The 17,621-nt window shown below is 34.2% G+C and overlaps 1 protein-coding gene across 1 annotated transcript in view; it reads right to left on the reverse strand.

Moving 5' to 3' along the window:
- Window positions 1-15,895: 15,895 nt before the first annotated feature.
- The window catches only part of LOC145243678 (putative aminopeptidase NPEPL1), a 61,965-nt gene continuing 60,239 nt past the window's right edge, over window positions 15,896-17,621 (reverse strand). Inside the window, exon 13 of the mRNA XM_080106734.1 lies at window positions 15,896-17,159. Coding sequence (XP_079962860.1) covers window positions 17,007-17,159 — 153 coding nt within the window. The 3' untranslated portion in view covers window positions 15,896-17,006. The remainder of the gene's footprint in view (window positions 17,160-17,621) is intronic.

Here is a 17,621-nt window from a genome sequence, read left to right on the forward strand (position 1 = left end):
AACACAGTACTGAGTCGAGAGAGCCAAGATGGAAGCGAAGCTCCTGCCAAACTCCGTCACTAAAAAGGTAAAATTTAGATTGAATGGTGTATAATGTAACAAGAAGGAGATTTTCTGAATTTTCAAACATCCGTTATTTAATGCAGCCAATTGAATGATCTTCCAAATAATGCTGTTACATCTTTCGCATTAGCCATTACTCTTACGGTTGTAAGGTGTTGTCCAGCTTATAGCTACTCTTCGTTCCTGTAGAAATTGTCAAAATTGCTCAGACATGAAAGATTCCTTCTGTTCGAATATGGGTAGAGACTCCAAAAATAGTGAATAGTGAACAAAGGCATTGTATAATTGCAGTAGCCGATATGTCTGAGCAGGGGAAGGTAAAAAGAAAACTGTGAATATTCATTGACAACAGTTAATATATATTGGTTCTTTGTTTTGCTTGGTGGCAGTCCTTTAAAATCAAGATTGAGTCTTTCAAATGGTTGTGTTGCTTTTATGAAAACGCCAGTTTTGGGTTTATAAAACCGAGGCTTTATTTCAGCACACGTTCGGCAGGAATTTGCAATTCTTTTTACCTCTTCCACTGAGAAAGGCAAGTTTATACACCTTGCAAGCAGGAACCATTCAAGTTATGTCCGGGTGATAGAGATTGTTGTGTAGTGTTTGGAGTTCATCCCCGCTTGATACTGTACAGCATACTCTTGACAGTGTATCAGTTGTTAAGTTCTCCTTGCTGGGTCAGTAGCTGACGTCAAAGGAAAAACAAGATAGTTCAGTTCTCCACCTCGCTATTTTCTCATTCGTTATTTTGTCTGTACAGCATAGCATAATCTGACGCATCTGTTTCAACAACTAGACGACTATTTTGGTCTATTGTTGTAATTGCTGATTTTGCAATATCCTTTTTCAGTCCTTCAAATGCCTCAATGGCTTAACGGGACAGAGGAAATGTCTCTACTTGTGTTAATGGATGTATCTTTTCTGAGAACGATGCAATCCATTGGGAGTAAGGAGCAAACATGCCCATAGCACGTCAAAGGGAAAGCCGATTGTGAGGGACAGGCATCTGGAGTAAAGGTTTCAATCGATTTGCGTCCGGTGTCATAAAATCTTTGCTTATGGTATACCCCCGGTAGGTTTATTTTGTCCAGACCAAACGAGCATTTGTTGTTATTTCATGTAAGGTTGTATTTGTTGACAGCGGATATGAACCATCTGAGATTTTCGTCGGGTTCGTTTTTATTATGGTCACATACTGTGATGTTATCAATGTACGCAAATGCGCCTTCCAGTTTCTCATCCATTATGATTTGGTCAACTATCTTTTGGAAGCTGGTTACCCCATTTGTAATGCCAGAAAGAATCCTGCAAAATTGATTTAGTTGATTATTCGCCTCAAAAGTTGTGTATAGCTTGTCTCTAGGTCTAATGGTGATCTGATGCCATGCACTTTTCAAGTAAAGAGTGCTAAACATACGATATTTGGCTATTTCACCTATCATTTCATCCATCCTGGGTAGTGGGAAAGCGTCCAAAAGAGTGAATCTATTCATGGTTTGGAAGTAATCTATAATCATTCTCTTTTCTGCATTTATGACAACGAGTATCTCTGGCAGGGCATAAAACTCCTAAGCTGCAAAAATAGCAGGTGACCGATTGTTCTTGAAGCTTCATCGGACTATCATAATGAGAGGGGGTGCAGTACGAAGAACTGGGTTTAGCGTGGCGTCCACGGTGTCTGGCTGTAAATAAAAACTAAACTGCTGTATAGCACATTCGAAGGTAAAGGCTTGCTCATAAGCTGTTCCAAGTGTAAGGGTCTTATTCTCAAGAAGACGTCTTACCTGAACATTACGTAAGCTGTTAATGCAGGTGTCCAAAATGTGTTGCTCTTGAGCCTCTAATGCTGTCATTGTGCAGAAGTTGCAATCTTTGCCCAGTGTCCGAAGGCTCTTAAAGAAAATGGTACAATGTTTCGCCCGAGTCTTGTTGGCGAATCACAATTAGTTGTCTAGAAAATATCTCTTTTTTGGAATTTATGTATGTAGCGTTCAGTAAATCAATTGCTTCTTCATAGGTAACGCAATCTGAGATAGTTTCGTTGACTGTGTGAGACAGGTAGTTGATTAGGAGAGCACGCTTATTGATGGGACGTCCCGGTCTTTCTGAATGTAGAACCTCGATGAAATTTGTAAATGTCTCCCGCCAATGTTTCCAGCACTTGTCAGCTGAATCGCTTTCTGGATTTGTGGTAAATCGCTCCGGTTGCATAAATTATTCAATTCTTAATTGAATAAATCATAATGAAAACAGCACAAGAGTTCCGTCTAGTAATCTTTTATTCCATTAAGAATTCACAACATATATTAATGATAAATAAATTTATAATAATTTGAATTTTGATATATTAGTTATAAAAAAATTATAATAAATTGAATAATGATATACTAGTTATAAACAAAATTAAAATACTTTGAGTCGTATCATAAATACATTTATAATAATTTGTATGATGATATACTAGTGATAAACAAATTAAAAATAATTTGAATGATGATCTATACTAGTTATAAAAAACATTTATAAAAATTTAAATTGTTATTGTTATAAAAAAATTTATAATAATTTGAATGATGATATAATAGTTATAAGCATGTTTAAAATAATTTGAATAATGATATATCTCTACAATTATATAAATGCAACTCTGTGTGTGTGTGTATAAGTTCGTTCCTTATAGACTCCAAAACAGTTGGACAGATTTTCTTTAAAATTTATGGAACTTTAGTGTATAAGTCTGGGAGTGATCTTAGTTAAGTTTTGTCTCAGAATCCCGATAATTGAAACCGTTATTTTAATTTATCTATCATCGGTAAAACCATTTTTTCCATATCGTTGCTTAGCAACAATGATAGAACAACAGGCCATCAAAATTTTACTGTAGGTAAGTTGATAGCGTGATTTTTTTGCATGACATGATCTGTAGGTTCAAACTCTGCACGTAAATTTCTTAATTTTTTTTATTAACTGCAAAGAATTTTATAAGACTTGAAAATTTACATGTTTTTTAACAGTGCAAAAGTAAATTATGTTTCTGTTTTTGAACGTCCATTGAACAAACTGATCCTGAAGAAATTGCAAAATAGTCTACACACATATTTAGTGAAAATGTGATTCAGAGGTTTCTTATCAGTCGGTTTAACAAAACATAGGCCCCCAACAATCAAGTACAAGTAGTTTGCCAACAACATAAGATAAGGAATTTTTAGACATAGTTGATTAATTGTAGAACTATACACCGACAACTGCATAAATTCTTACAATGAATAGATAGTCGATGTTGATCCTGTGGTTTCTTTCATATACGATTTAAAAAATCCCCCCCACCCCCCCAAAAAAACCCTCGCCAAAGTAGTTGATTTTGAGCTGGAAGAATAGCTGCTAAGAGGACAAATCAGAAAAATTGGATTCTTGGTGGCCCGTTGCATCCACTGTGTTGATCAGTAAGGTGTCAATATAACCAAAATGTACTAAAATAATTTTAGAATTACAAAAATAAAACACACACACAGGAGAAAACATGTTAGAGTTTGATTTTGATTTTGGAATTAAATGAGAGAGTTTTTTTCTGGACAGAGGGAATAATTTCCTTTAAAGAAATAGAAGCAAAAAGGAATTAAATTTCTTTTTAGAATAATCAGATCCAATTAAGGGTAAATCTTTTCCATGCAAATATGTCCGAGTCGATTGTGCAAGTAATAATTCTGTTCAGCTCGAAAAACGAGTAATGTTGAGCAGCAAAAACATATTTTTCCTTTTAGATGAGTTGTGTGTTTCGGCGCCATGTTGCTGGAATGACAAGCAAAGGGAGAAAGGGCAAAGAGGAAAAGACACGCAAAGTCATGTCAGTGATTTTACGTCGACAAGACGGAGTCGGGCAGCGAGTTGCTTATACATGGTACTGCATCCCGGACTGGTTTGGATTTCATGTCTTTTTATGTGCTTTTGGATGGCTCCAGCGAAGCTATTAGGAAAAGATTTAAGAAATGTGTTTTTCTTCATTCATCTTGCGGCCATCAAGAATGGTCTTACACAAAGCATCAATGTTCTCTCTGTGAAGCATGCATTCATCAATGGTCATCACAGGTACTTCAAAGTCATTTGTTTTAAACAGCTACTGGTAAAAGAATTGGAAGATTTTTGTAGTCAAGAATTTATTTTAGATTATGCTGGAGCGGCAGCAGGTTACCTTGCTAATAGTCGATTTAGAAAAATTGATTATTATTATTATGAGTTAAAATGTTAGATAGAACATTATTTGTTGGTATGCAGAATTAGTTTGTGTACAAAGTCAAATATGTTTATAGGTTTTGGAATGGAGAACAATAAACAAAAGAACCAGGAATGCAACCTTGATGAAATGAATGTTAAAATACTCAAACAAATAGGTTTCAAAATAAAAAAAAGATCGGAATAGAGAAAACGTGATTAAAAGTCACATGTTAAAAGATGTGAGTTGAATGACATAATAGCAACCAAGATATATACAGAGTTAGTCAGTGGTCAGAAAGAGAGAGTGGGAGCAATGGAGACAGGGCCAGCTAGCAACAGGGCCCATGGCCCTGTACACTGAGGTAAGCAGAATATAAGATGCATGCAATCCTCCAATGGGAAAGCATTTGGAATAAAATTTGTCTGAAATACAATCCAAGGCTGGTTGGTCATTTTCTTGGGATGGATTTTCATTTCAGCTTTTGGCAGATTCTTCAATTAAGACTCACAAATGAATGAAGGTATGTTTCCTGTTTAATGTAATGTTTTCCTGTTTAATGTAATGTAAAATTCTTTCGTCCCTTTGTTGTAAGGAACTGTTTGTTTATAAAATGTTATATGTCTTGTTGGAATTGTATCTATATAAGTGTAATGTATATGTTTAACACAGTTATACACGTATCTACAAGGAACATTATGAAACACAACACAAGAAACTCATTATATACCCACGTCCATTATATACACTTCTTACATATATATAGAGAGATTCCGCTACCTAACATTTGGTTAACTTGACACAACATAACATATAGTTAATTTAATGCCATGCTCCCCTTCAAGGGAGTACAATGTAACATCTGAATCTGACGTGTTCTCTCTATGCCCCCATGCAAATTAACAAGGTTTTAGAGATGCGAAATGCACTTCTATATATATTGATAGTAAACAAAAACAAAAACAAAACCTTTAGGATAATAATGGAAGGGTTTATTTCAGCATCAGAAAGTTGGATGGTCTCCGAGTGAAGAAAATAAAGAGTTGAAATCCTTTGGGCTGTCGAAGGTCGGCCAGCAGTTATCTGAAGGCAAAGATAGTCAATGCTGGAGTGTACAGTGGTCAAGAACAGGAGAAAGAAAGGATGTCTTTCTTCAATACTCCCTAGGTTTTCTCTGATGACCAATCTCATTCCTAAATGGGCTAAAGTAGTTTTTCAGGGAACAGATTAAATCAGTATATCTTCCAAGCTGATTGGACAATGAGTGACCAAATTGCTTAGCAGGGACATTAATTTGAGAGAGAAAATAAATCTTTATTTTATTAATAACCATTACAGGGTAACCTTGAAAAAATGTGGCGTTTTTACCATGTACCATCTCCTTTTACCCATCACATGGTATTGAGATGCATCAAAACCAGTTGAGGATGCCACAAATAGGCCATCTTGGAAAAGAACTATTTCTCGATGAAATGTTTTATTATTATTTTAAAATAATGCATCGATTAACATTTTTGGATAAATAAATATTAAAAAGAAGTGATTGCCTCCCTTGATAAAGAATAAAGAAAAAGAAAAAATAGTTTGGCTGGAAAAACAAATCTATTCAAACAAGATGATGTTGTTAAGAACCTTAAAATGGAATTGTTTAAGAAGTTTTAACATTTAGATTGACATCATTAGAAAAAAGGTTTAAAATAATGATTTTAGATATAAGGGCCCTTTATTAAGGAAGATATAAAAGGAAAATAAAATTTTATTATACAAAGGGAAGTTGTTTGTGTGTGCATGTTGAGCTAAAAGTAAAAAACTACAAAACAAGCACTCACAAAGTTTATATATTTTTGATGAGCATTAACCTAAATAAATATTTAAAATTTAAAAAACATTCATTTATTCAAACAAAACCTATTTAAGAATAGAGGAAAGAAAAAATGATTTTAATCATTTTGATAAAAAAATTTATATAAAATTAATTTGAAAATTTAGAAAAACAAATAAACTTATAAAGTTTTTTCAAAGATATGACCAAGTTTTTCTATTCAAAATTAATGCCAACCACACATCGATTTTGGATTTCACAACAGCTGTCAATGACATCAAACATATACCTTTTCTCTCTCCATGAGAGGACGGCCTCTCAGGGTTAATACCACCAAAAAAAATGAAGAGAAAAGTTTTCTTTGAAAAGGCTATTTTAATACTGAAAGTCTCAGGGGAAAAATAATCTTAATAATTTAAGAAAAATTATATAACATTATTTGGTTTTTGAAATTTTCTAATTAGAATATATTTTTAGTTTGTATTGAAAGGAGGAGGACAAAAAGAAAAGAATAAAAAAAATAAAAAATATAAAAGGAAAAAATAAACAACTATAATATAGATCTCACCTGTCTGTTTAAATGTATGTATGTATGTCTGAATATGTCGGCATAATCACATTGACACACCGGTTCTGGTCAGATCAGCAAAGTTAAGCAACATTGAGCATGGCTAGTACCAGATGGGTGACCATTTGGGAATTCTAAGCACTGTATATGCTCTCCGCTTATCTCGGCATTGCTTCCAGTCGTCCTGAACCTCCACTTGCCACTGGTATTTAACAATGTCGACTCAGGAGACATGTGGTTGGAGATTGCGCAACTCTTGACACAAAAATCTCACGTGCAGGCCCCCTTACAGTGGGTATCCATAGTCTGTCAAGACTGAAGGAAGCTATTTGTATGTCTGTCTAAAACTTACGACAGAGGCGACGGATTTTCATGAGACAGGTATCATTTTGAAGCTCGACCCTTCAGACGACAAATATCGAAAAAATTGGCTAAAAACATTAATTCTTTCACCCTCAACTGGGCATTTTCTACAAAGAGGGGTCGATTTTTTCGCTGACATTTTTGCAAGTCATTTAAACCTTGCATCAAGAACGTTGCATAAAAGACGTTATTTCGACCGCCCGTGACGTCACAATCACGGTGGGCGCATCGATAAGACCATTTGTTTTTTTTTTATCTCCTTTTCCTTTGTCAAGCCTGCTTACTATTCCTAATTTTTTTTTTTTTTTTTTTACTCAACCAACACCCTTACATACACCTCCACTTTCTTTTCCGCCTTCACGTCACGGGTTTGAGTCTGCCTACCTACTACCACCTTTCTTTTTTTGCTCAACACATACCTACAAACACCCGGGCATCCAAGCTAGTCTATATATATAAAAGGCAAAATGTGTGTGACCATTTTGTGTATGTCTCGTAAAGGCTTCTTTCGCACACGCTCCCGGGTTCGTTACGATCGCTTCAAACTGTTTATATAGGTCCTATATAATAATATCTAGGATTTAGGAAAGCACGTAGCGTATAGATTTATTTACATCGACTTTTACAAAATTATTGCTATTTTGGCTTCTCACGTGTTGATTCGGCTTTTTCGTATAAAAAGCGAAACTAATTCAAAGTTAACAGACTTCTCGGCATCGCGCCGGGAAACGGTCCAGAAGCAATCAGCTTTGGTCAATCTTGTATATCAGACAGTTGCTTTTCAATCTGGACAATTGGGAACTGCTTTCCCCCTCCCCAACATCTGTTGGGGGAAAACCAGTCAAATTTGGGTAAACAAACCCAAACGTTGCGTGACTTCTATTTGACCTTCTTAATTAGGTCAAATGGAAGCAGCAAAGTTAACTTTTATTGCACGCCTGTTTTTATAGTTAAATAAATAAATTGAAACTTGTCTACATTGTATGTTGCAGTGGCCCAATGGTTAACGTCACAGTTTTTTTTTAACACATTAATTTCCAACTCAAGGGTAGGGGTTCAATCCTCATACTCACCTACCAAAACATTTTTTTTATTATTTAAGGTGGACCAGACTCTCACTGATCACTGGAAAATACCGCCCTGCTGCTCAGGGCATGCGAAATGTGCATGACCCTAAGTCTGTGTGGCAACACTGTCTTCTTTGGCTGTCACTTTGACTTCGTGCTGGATCTGGTCTGTCAGGGCATATCTGAAATAAACTACATCTTCATTTAGGCCAGCAATCGAGAAATAAAGAAAAACTCGGGGTCATTTTCTCATAAACAAAACAAAATAATTATTCATAAAATAGTCTGAAGATATGCAGGGTACACTTGTATAAAGTTGAGTTCTTTGGGTTCTTAACAGCTTCATGATGCAGATTGTACAACTTAAGTTCATTTAGACAATTTCCCAGCTAGGAACAAGAGGTTTTCAACTTATCTCTTATGCGGGTGACTTTATGACAATATTTCTCCAGACACAAAAGCAGACATTTTGAATCTAATTTATTGTACTTGTCCGCTTCAATTAGTTATTTAAAATCCATTTTTACCAAACCAACTAGAAAAACAATCTCTTCCCAGCTCCCTTGCCCCAAAGAATCCCATTATCAGATTTATATTTTCCTTTTATTGAAACATATTTTTCTGATGGACATCTGTCTTTCCTTGACCAGGTGTCAGTATACCCACCCCCAACCATACCTCATCTATCTGAACGGGGTCCCTGGCGTCATCTGGGATCTCATTACAGGTCTTGTTTGAAAGGAAGTTGAATTCAGACTCAGATTTTATTTTTGGCAATTCTTTTTTTTTATTCCAGAGTGTTTTTTTTCCCTTTTGGAAAGTTGCAATGGTGATTCTTACTATTGCCATTTCTGACCCCTTCTACTCAGAGCCATCACAATCTGTAGACTGCTTCTCTCCCTCTCCCAAATAACTTTAACTAATTTCTATGTATCTCAAAAAGACCACTTCTCCTTCTAAATGACGTAATTAGAATACATTACTGAGATAATCACCTGATGTCTTTACATGTCATTACTCTGAAGTTGTCAACTAAATTGTTATAACATTTTTAAGTTACATTCCTAAATTAATGTAAAATATTTTAGCTGACAAAACTTTTTGTCTTGAATCATAATAATCGTAGATCATCATAACTTTGGCGTTCCCTGGTTAATATCTAACAAAATAAGAGAAATGGGTAGAGTTGAAGGAGAGGTGTGATAGAGGGATGTGGAAAAACGGGGAAAGAGAGGAAGAAAAAAAAAGATGGAGAGAGAAGTATTAACAAAGACGTTAGACACACTTTTTAGCCTCTTCTATTTTGTTTTTGTGGCATCTGGCAACACTGGATAGACCTGCTAGGAAAATATAAAACAGAAAAAGAAAAAAAAAAAAAAAAAACAGACAAAAATTTATTAAAAGATTTTAATGTTTTATTTTCGATAATTCCTGAACATATATTGGGGACAAACGTAAGCAAAGAGAATGGTTGGGTTTTTCTTTCCAGATGTGTTCAAATGTCATGATGAGAGGACTTGTTCCCCTGTCACGTTTAAGATTGAAATAGGATTTCCATTGTTCAGATTGAATGGATGCAGTCTTGCTGCCATTTTTGGCAGCAGAGGTAAATTCTTTGATTTCCTTCAATGGATTTGCATGATTTTTCATTAAATAGCAAAACCTTTTCAACTTTAAACTAGATGCAGACAAAAATAATGAAAAATTACTTCCTTTTTCAAGTTTTTCTTTTGTAAAATCTAAAATCATTCATTTATTATGGAGTTTAAAAAGGAAAAGATAATTGTTTCAAATATTCAATTAGCGTGTGTGTGTAATATATATATATATATACATATACACACACACACAGTCATCCACATACAGTACTGTTTCGCAGCTCATCAATGCGGCTAGACAAACAACTGCCTCAAGCCAGGATCGAAACCCGACCGCCCAAATGACAGTCAAGGCTTCTCACCATTACGCTATACAGCTGCTGCTGTGTGGGTAATGAATAAATGATATTTATTATATATATATTAATATTTATTCGGAGGTAAACAGTTACTACAAACAGCCATCGATTTCAGTCAATGAGACTTTGTCAGGCGACCCTGAACCATTTGACGCTACATATAAATAAATAAACATCAAATGAAAACAACATTAGCAAACAAACACTGGGAACTCAAAGAAAGCAGACGTTCGCTGGTAGTCGAATGGAAAATAGTAAGACAAGCAAACACATGTAGAGACCTAGAGGATCCATATAGATTATGCCTTCATGAAAAATTTGCTATCCTATACTTTAAAGAACCCCAACATCTATTAAACTGTAGGAGAGAAACAGTGAACAGTGAATCTGATTGGCTAACTAAAAACTCCATAGAATGTGCATATATAAAACGCGAGACAACCACAAAATAATTTTAAAATTAATAATAGAAAATAAATATACATACATATATATATATAACATAATAAAAAACTAAAAAAAAACAAAAACATTTAACTACACTTAGGTTTAAAATAGGTAAAATCAGTAGATATTTACGCTTCCCACTAAAAAAGCACACACAAAAGAAGCGGTGACCCAAGGTCAGCTGGGCCTTTGTCCTGTAAGTGCTTGCCCATTGACTGATTAGGAAGGGAGCGGTGGAAACTAGGAAGCTGATTGGCTAACTAAAAACTCAATAGAATGTGCATATATAAAACGTGAGACAACCACAACTCTTCGCATAAGCCTGACGAATCCTAGCGTGGATGAAATGCGGAATATTCTCTGTAGCTTAATTGCCATATATATTTCTATAACTTACTATATATATATAGCTTCCGTTGCAAAATTTACTTTTGTATAAACTGTATCGCCTGAAGAGGTCTCTAGTTACTAAAAACTAGCCGAAACATGGCCATGACTGTAGCAACACATTACTGCTTAAGTAAAAATAATCCTTTGAAATTATATATATATATATATATATATATACATACATATATATATATATACATACATACATACATTTAGAAACAATTCATTTTCATAAAATTTTTTGATTGGAGATTTGTTTTTACTTAAAGGAAAAAAGTTTTATTGGATTTAAAACTGACAGTACTGATGGTATTCTGAAATACATATTTTTTTCTAGGAGACTGAAACTCTATCCAAAAAACCTGCCTTCTACATAGTCTCTTGATTTGGCTTGTCACTAAAACCAGGCTTTGTAGAAAGAGAGTGTACTCTGTGCGTCGTACAAGTGCACAGCATGACTGTCTGCATATACAAATGTCTTTACAATGCATCTAGTCATACAAGCAAGCAAGTCTGGCCTGCTGATCCATCTGTATGCCTACAACTGGTTATTGCCATATGTTGTAGAGATGACATTCTGTAAAGAAGTGGGGAAACCTCATATATATGTGTTTGTGTGCATATAAAAGATGTGTCCTAGTCATTATTTTAAACTAGTTTATTTACAGGAATATCTACTGATTCCATATCATCTGAAATTTTATCCATTTGGTAAGTTTCTCCAATCAAGCATATCAATGGCAATGTTCTAGTCCAAATCAAATCCACAGATTGGAATTTAGATTACTGCAAGAGCTGTTAATCTCCTCTATTATACTCCCCCCCCCCCCAATCTGTAATGAAATGGTCAGGGTGAAATTCTTCTACTCTCCTTAATTTGGGGATTCTGATGGATAAGTGAGAGATAAGGAGAAAAATAAAAATTATTACATTTTTTTTTTAAATTGGAAAAAACAAAATTTTATATCAATCGGAGACACAAAGTGAAGAAAAGCAGACAAAATTCAAATCATTGGTCAGTTTTATGGCATATCAACCCTTGGTCATTTAATGCTGAAATACAGACTATTGTATTTATGTGTGTTTGCTAATGCAAACGATTGATTGGTTTTTGCTTTTAGAGGATACCAACACAAACCTCAAACAATAAATATTATAAGCGATTAATTTTATATTATCAATTGAACACAAGTTGCATAATAATTCTATCATAGTAAAAGAAATATTTTCTTTTTCATCATTGAAGACCTTACTATAATGCGATTGTTTGTCTGAACACATGCTGCTATGTTTTTTTTTTTTTTTTATCTCAACACCGAAATCAACAGTTTAGTGTAACGTTGTCATTTGAGGAGAATCCCAGTGCCTCACCGGTGTAGCTAGACCCAGGAGATTCAACCCCTAGGCCAAGCAGGGGTGGGACTGGAACCATCCACTAATTGCTACATTAGCTATACATCTACTAGTAGATATTAGAGTGGATGTATATGTGTGTTGGCTGAATAATAGATTGAACACAACAACCAAGTGAAAATGGGAAACAATTATTTGTTTTGGGTTAAGATTGATTTCTGAGCAAAAAGGAAAAGTCATTTCGCTTTAAAATTAAAAAAGTCAATCCAGAGGTTGACCTCGATATTATTGTATTTATACACCGTGGAACCTCAAGGACACTAGAACTTTTATATCGATGTGTTAGAACAGGTATAAGATATGTGTGAGGCTATGTGCTATAGCTGTTAGAATGTTTTTTTTTATAACCGTGTGGCTGGCTCTCCATTTGATTCCACAGCCCCGTCACTTGGAGTGGCATACCAGGACTAGTAACACTCCACACGTGTTATACTGATCCCTGTTGATTGTGGTATGCTGCTGGTCTTGTGCAGTTTTAGGATGATTGCCCTCTCAGGCTTTGCCTTCTCTCTTTGAGAAGGGGTTAGTTTATTGCTAATCGTCTGAGATGCCACTATCTGAGTGGTGCTGCCAAAGCATTTTTTGCAAGCTAGAATGCTCCTCCTCAGGAGTGCTGGCTTTTCAATCTCATTTTCCTGACCCTTGTGTTTGATCTTCCCACACTAGGAGGGTGTATGATATCTAATATGATTGAAATGGTCTGCACATCGTAGCAAGATATGACTGTATTTATATAAAGAATTTAAAAAAAATTAGAATATAATTAATAATAATAAAATTTTCACCACGACTCAAATCATGCTGACAGCTCCAAAGGATCCAAATCATTGTCAACTGAAGATATAGTCTAAAGTGAACTTTAAGTTCATGTTGGGTCCTAGCATGTACGCCTTTTGCTAGTGGAATCACAAGTGGATCGTAATTGTGGCTAAGGAAATTTTAAATTGTTAAACCTGATCCGTAGCAATGTTGGAAATCTATCAAATTGATGGGGTTTTGACTCAAACCAACCCTGAGCTGATTTTGCACAACTCCTTCGTGTTTTGGGACAAGTTTTCCCAGATTTTGCATTCAATTGCTAAGTCTTGTTATGTGATACTATCAACATCCCACCTCAATTGTTAGGAAGTTTAAAATAAAAAAAAAAAAAAAAAAAAAAAAAAAAAAAAGGAAATAAGTTGATCAGTAGAACAAGAGTTAGAGGAAGGGAGTTTAGTAGAAAGACAATGAGGAGGAAGCGGTTCATCAACACATAAAAACGCAGCTGAAATAGGATTCTTAATCAAAGTGTGGCAGGTGACAAGGGTAAAAGATTGCGCATCCAGGTCAATACATTTAGAGTTAGTTTACTGTTTTAGAAGTGACAGTGAATTTCGGGGACAATTTACAGACAGTCTTGAGTTTGCGACAGTTGAGGATGTTTTCCAGTTTGGGACAGTTGGCAGCTCGGAGGTGTCCCAAAAGAGGCCGGAAAGATGGGAGTCAAAGCTGAGCAAGAGTAGATTGGGACAAGAAGAAAATCACTGGAAACTGACACAAACAGCGATGGACAATGTTTGAGGTTTCAGTTTTTTTCTACGCCACATGATCGTATCACATCGAGTTTTACTGATTTACATCAAATATTTGTGTTGTTTTATTGTAGCACGACCATGAAGGTGATCATAGGGTCACAGCTTTTCTTGGTATCGGTGATAAAAACTTGTAATCTTGAAGATTAATGAATAGCTTGACCAACGAAAACTTCATGCAGACCAGATAATTCTAAGGCCACATCTTTAAAGTCCAGCTCTCATTATGCAGGATGCAATCGTGTCTTAATGTCTTCAAGACTGTTCATCTCAACAACAGTCTCTTGATTTACCTCCTTTTCTGCATCCTTCCACCATTCTTCCTAGACATACCTAGCTAACTAACAAGTCCCTTTCTAAAAATGTTTAAGCTAATTGTTATCTACATAATAGAAGTGTCCAACATTGGACACTTGGACATAATACACATGTCCAACTTGTTTGGTAATCATGTATGTAGATTTATTTGAATGAGCAAAGATGGCGAGGCTTAATCTTAATAAGATTTATGTTGTGTAGTAGGAAATTAGTTCTTAATAATTTGGGGACTAAAATAGGAATTATTCATGCAGATTTTTTATTCAAAAGATCCAGGAGAGAGAATGAATTACTTTATACAAGTAAAACTTATCCATGATTTTTTTTTTTTTTTTTTTTTAAACTTTACTTGCATATTTATTTTTTAAGAATTAACTTAATTTTATTTTTTGTTTTTTTGTCAAATTTTTACCTCAATTAATTAATTCTGTTTTTACAATAAGATTTACATTGCACGTGACATTTGAAAGTAGGAAATTAATTGTTACTGAGAAAAAAAAATAATTGGTATCCTGGGCAACATTAGGTAGCCCAGCTAGTTTAGTCATAATTTAGGATCACATATGCCTGTCCGTCATCCACTCAGTCAACACTAGCTGCATAATTGCCAGGCCTATTATAGGTATCACCTTGGACTTAATTCAAACTTTGTTTTTAATTTTTTAACCTCAATCGTGAACAATTGAATCCGGCTGCCTGCATTAATTATTACAAATGTTGATACAGACTGATAAATCAGACATTTATAGAGGAAAAAAAAAAAAAAAAAAAAAGAAAATTGAAAAAGAAATATAAAATTTTTGTTCTTGTTCAGAATTCCCCTATATAAAAACTATGAAAATAAAGAAAAGTCTGCACAATGTACATAGTTGTGATTAAACGAAACTATCATATGCCAAAAATCATATACATTGATCAAGTAATTTTATTTTTAAATAAAAAATAAAATTTTATGAGCATCCAAGAACTACTTGTTTTGTCCGGCATTTTGGAGGGGGGGAAAAAAATAATAAAAGAGCAGTAACGCAACAATAATTCATAAATTTATGTTGCAATACCAACAAGTTCCCACTAATCGCTTAAAAATGATATCTTGATAAAAATAAAACTATGATTTTTGGAACATTTTTAGTCTCATCATCGGTACGTGCATCATGCTAATTTTTTTAAAAATACAGGGTGAATTCTGGATAAGACTCAAAACCTTATTCAAAAACAAAAATGTTTCTTTTTTTTTTTTTTAAAGAATAATGCACTCGTGAAATATGGCAAATTCCACATTCCTGGTTTGCATGATGGGCGTAAAACCTGGCCTGTGCAAGTAACTGATATTAAAAAACTGAAAGTCTTCAAGCTGTGGTGTCTTTGATGCATTCTCGGGATTTGTATCTCTGGCCACGTCCCAAACACCATAATCCACGCACGATGTAAGCTTACTAGACTTGAAGTACTTATCAGGACACTCTGATGGTTTGTCCACCAACTAACCCGATTCACAAGTTGATAGCAACAACACTGCTACTGGGATGACGCAATTATAGTTATGGTCAACTGAGAACGTGGCTCGCAATGGTCAAAGCTAACTTAGAAGTTATGACCAGCGCTTGCGTCTTTGGTATGCAATGATGAAATCATGAATGGTTGAGAGGTAAGCGGCGGACAAGTAAAAAATATGGCAATTCAAAATAAAATAACAGAAAAACTTATGAAGCAGAAGTATTTGTATACACACAAAAATTACAGAAAATTATCAAATAGAATTAAAAAAAAAAAAAAATTTACTATTCAGAGCTAATGAAGTCTGAATACTGTGGACCTTGCTTGCATATTGTCTTCAAAGATTGGTGATTCCATATTTTAAAAAAGGGATGACAGATGAATTTATATATGCGCATATGGGTGTGGCTCAGAGGTTAAGGAATGAGGGTGGAGAATTGTATGGGTGCACTTCTTGATCCAAACTGAAATAATAACATTTAGAAAGCCATTCTTAACATGAGGGCGTTTTGTACCTAATTTATACTTTAACCTTACAATTTAATAAAAACATATCAAAATTTTAATTAAACTTGATTAAATTAAAAAATAGCGTGGATCAATAAGTGCACTAGCACCCTTTGCATGTTTTGGTTTTGATTCTATCATATATATACCGTATATTTCGGCGTATAAGTCAACCGTCAAATAAGACAAGGTACAAAATTGGAGCAAATTTTAATAAATTTATCATATATTGGTTGTATAAGACGACTGCTAAATCACGAAACCATGTTTGTTTAGCCTAGACTAGAGATTGCAATATCCGGTATCTTATGAAATATTGGCTTTTAAAAATGACTTAACTTTAAAGGTCATCTCATACGTCAAAATATATGGTAGTTTTTTTTAGTTTTGATCTCACTACCATATATTAGATTCTATATAATAATCGATAGACAATTATCTCTAGAATAATAAATACGTAATCTGCATGAATTAAAATATCATATTTAAGCGTATCTTACGACCGGGCAACATCAGGTGGCCTACTAGTGTATTAAATAATTTTCCTGTTCTTTTATTACTGCCATATTTCACTTTTGCATTAATCTTGACAAAAATGTGCATTACCTAAAAATATGTGCTTTGGAGATTTTGTAACAAAGTAGTGGTGGTGGTGGTTGCGGCAATAGCAAACAAGTGTACATTGTGTACAAATGTTTTTAAATGTTTTCCTTAAAAAGAGTGAGGGGAGGGGAGAGGGAGAGTTAATAGCAAACGGGGGAGGGGGAGTGAGGGTGAATGTAGGAGAACTCCTCATCCTCCTTTTCTTGTTATTTACACCAGACGGATTCTCTTCACTTCATTCTCTTCTATATCCATGGAATTTTCGCCCAAAGGTGGTGCCACATATTTCAGCAGAGAGTTGGTGGAGTCTTCACCAAACAATGTTGACAGGAGGGATACACCGTAACCAGTTGCTCGCTCACCCTGGAATAACAAAAAAAAAAAAAAAAAAAAAAAAAAAAAAAAAGAAGAAAATAATAAAATACATTACAAATGATAGCTATTACTATTATTATTAAAAAAAAAATATTATTATAATAATAACAACAATAACACCAGAAAAAGGAGAGAGGGAAGAAAAAAAAGAGATGAAAGAAAAAAATAGAATAAAAAAAAACTAAGAAAAAGAGAATAAATAAAAGAGATAATACAGAAAGAAAATAGAAAAGTTTTTACACTATTTATTATTTTAGAGTTGATTTTATAAATAAAAAATGATGCGTGTAATATATATTTCTAGCATTATAAGTTGATTTTTTCTTTTTAGATAATTGTTATTTTATCTATGTAAAAGATGCTTAAAACCGTTTGAATTATGCAAATACCATCAGTAGTTCAAAAGTTATTAGAATTTTAAGTGCCAAAATTCATGCTACTATGTGGACA

The sequence above is a fragment of the Euprymna scolopes genome, chromosome 22 (assembly GCF_053919585.1).
Source record: "Euprymna scolopes isolate OS-2025 chromosome 22, ASM5391958v1, whole genome shotgun sequence".
NCBI classification, from domain to species: Eukaryota; Metazoa; Mollusca; class Cephalopoda; order Sepiida; family Sepiolidae; genus Euprymna; species Euprymna scolopes.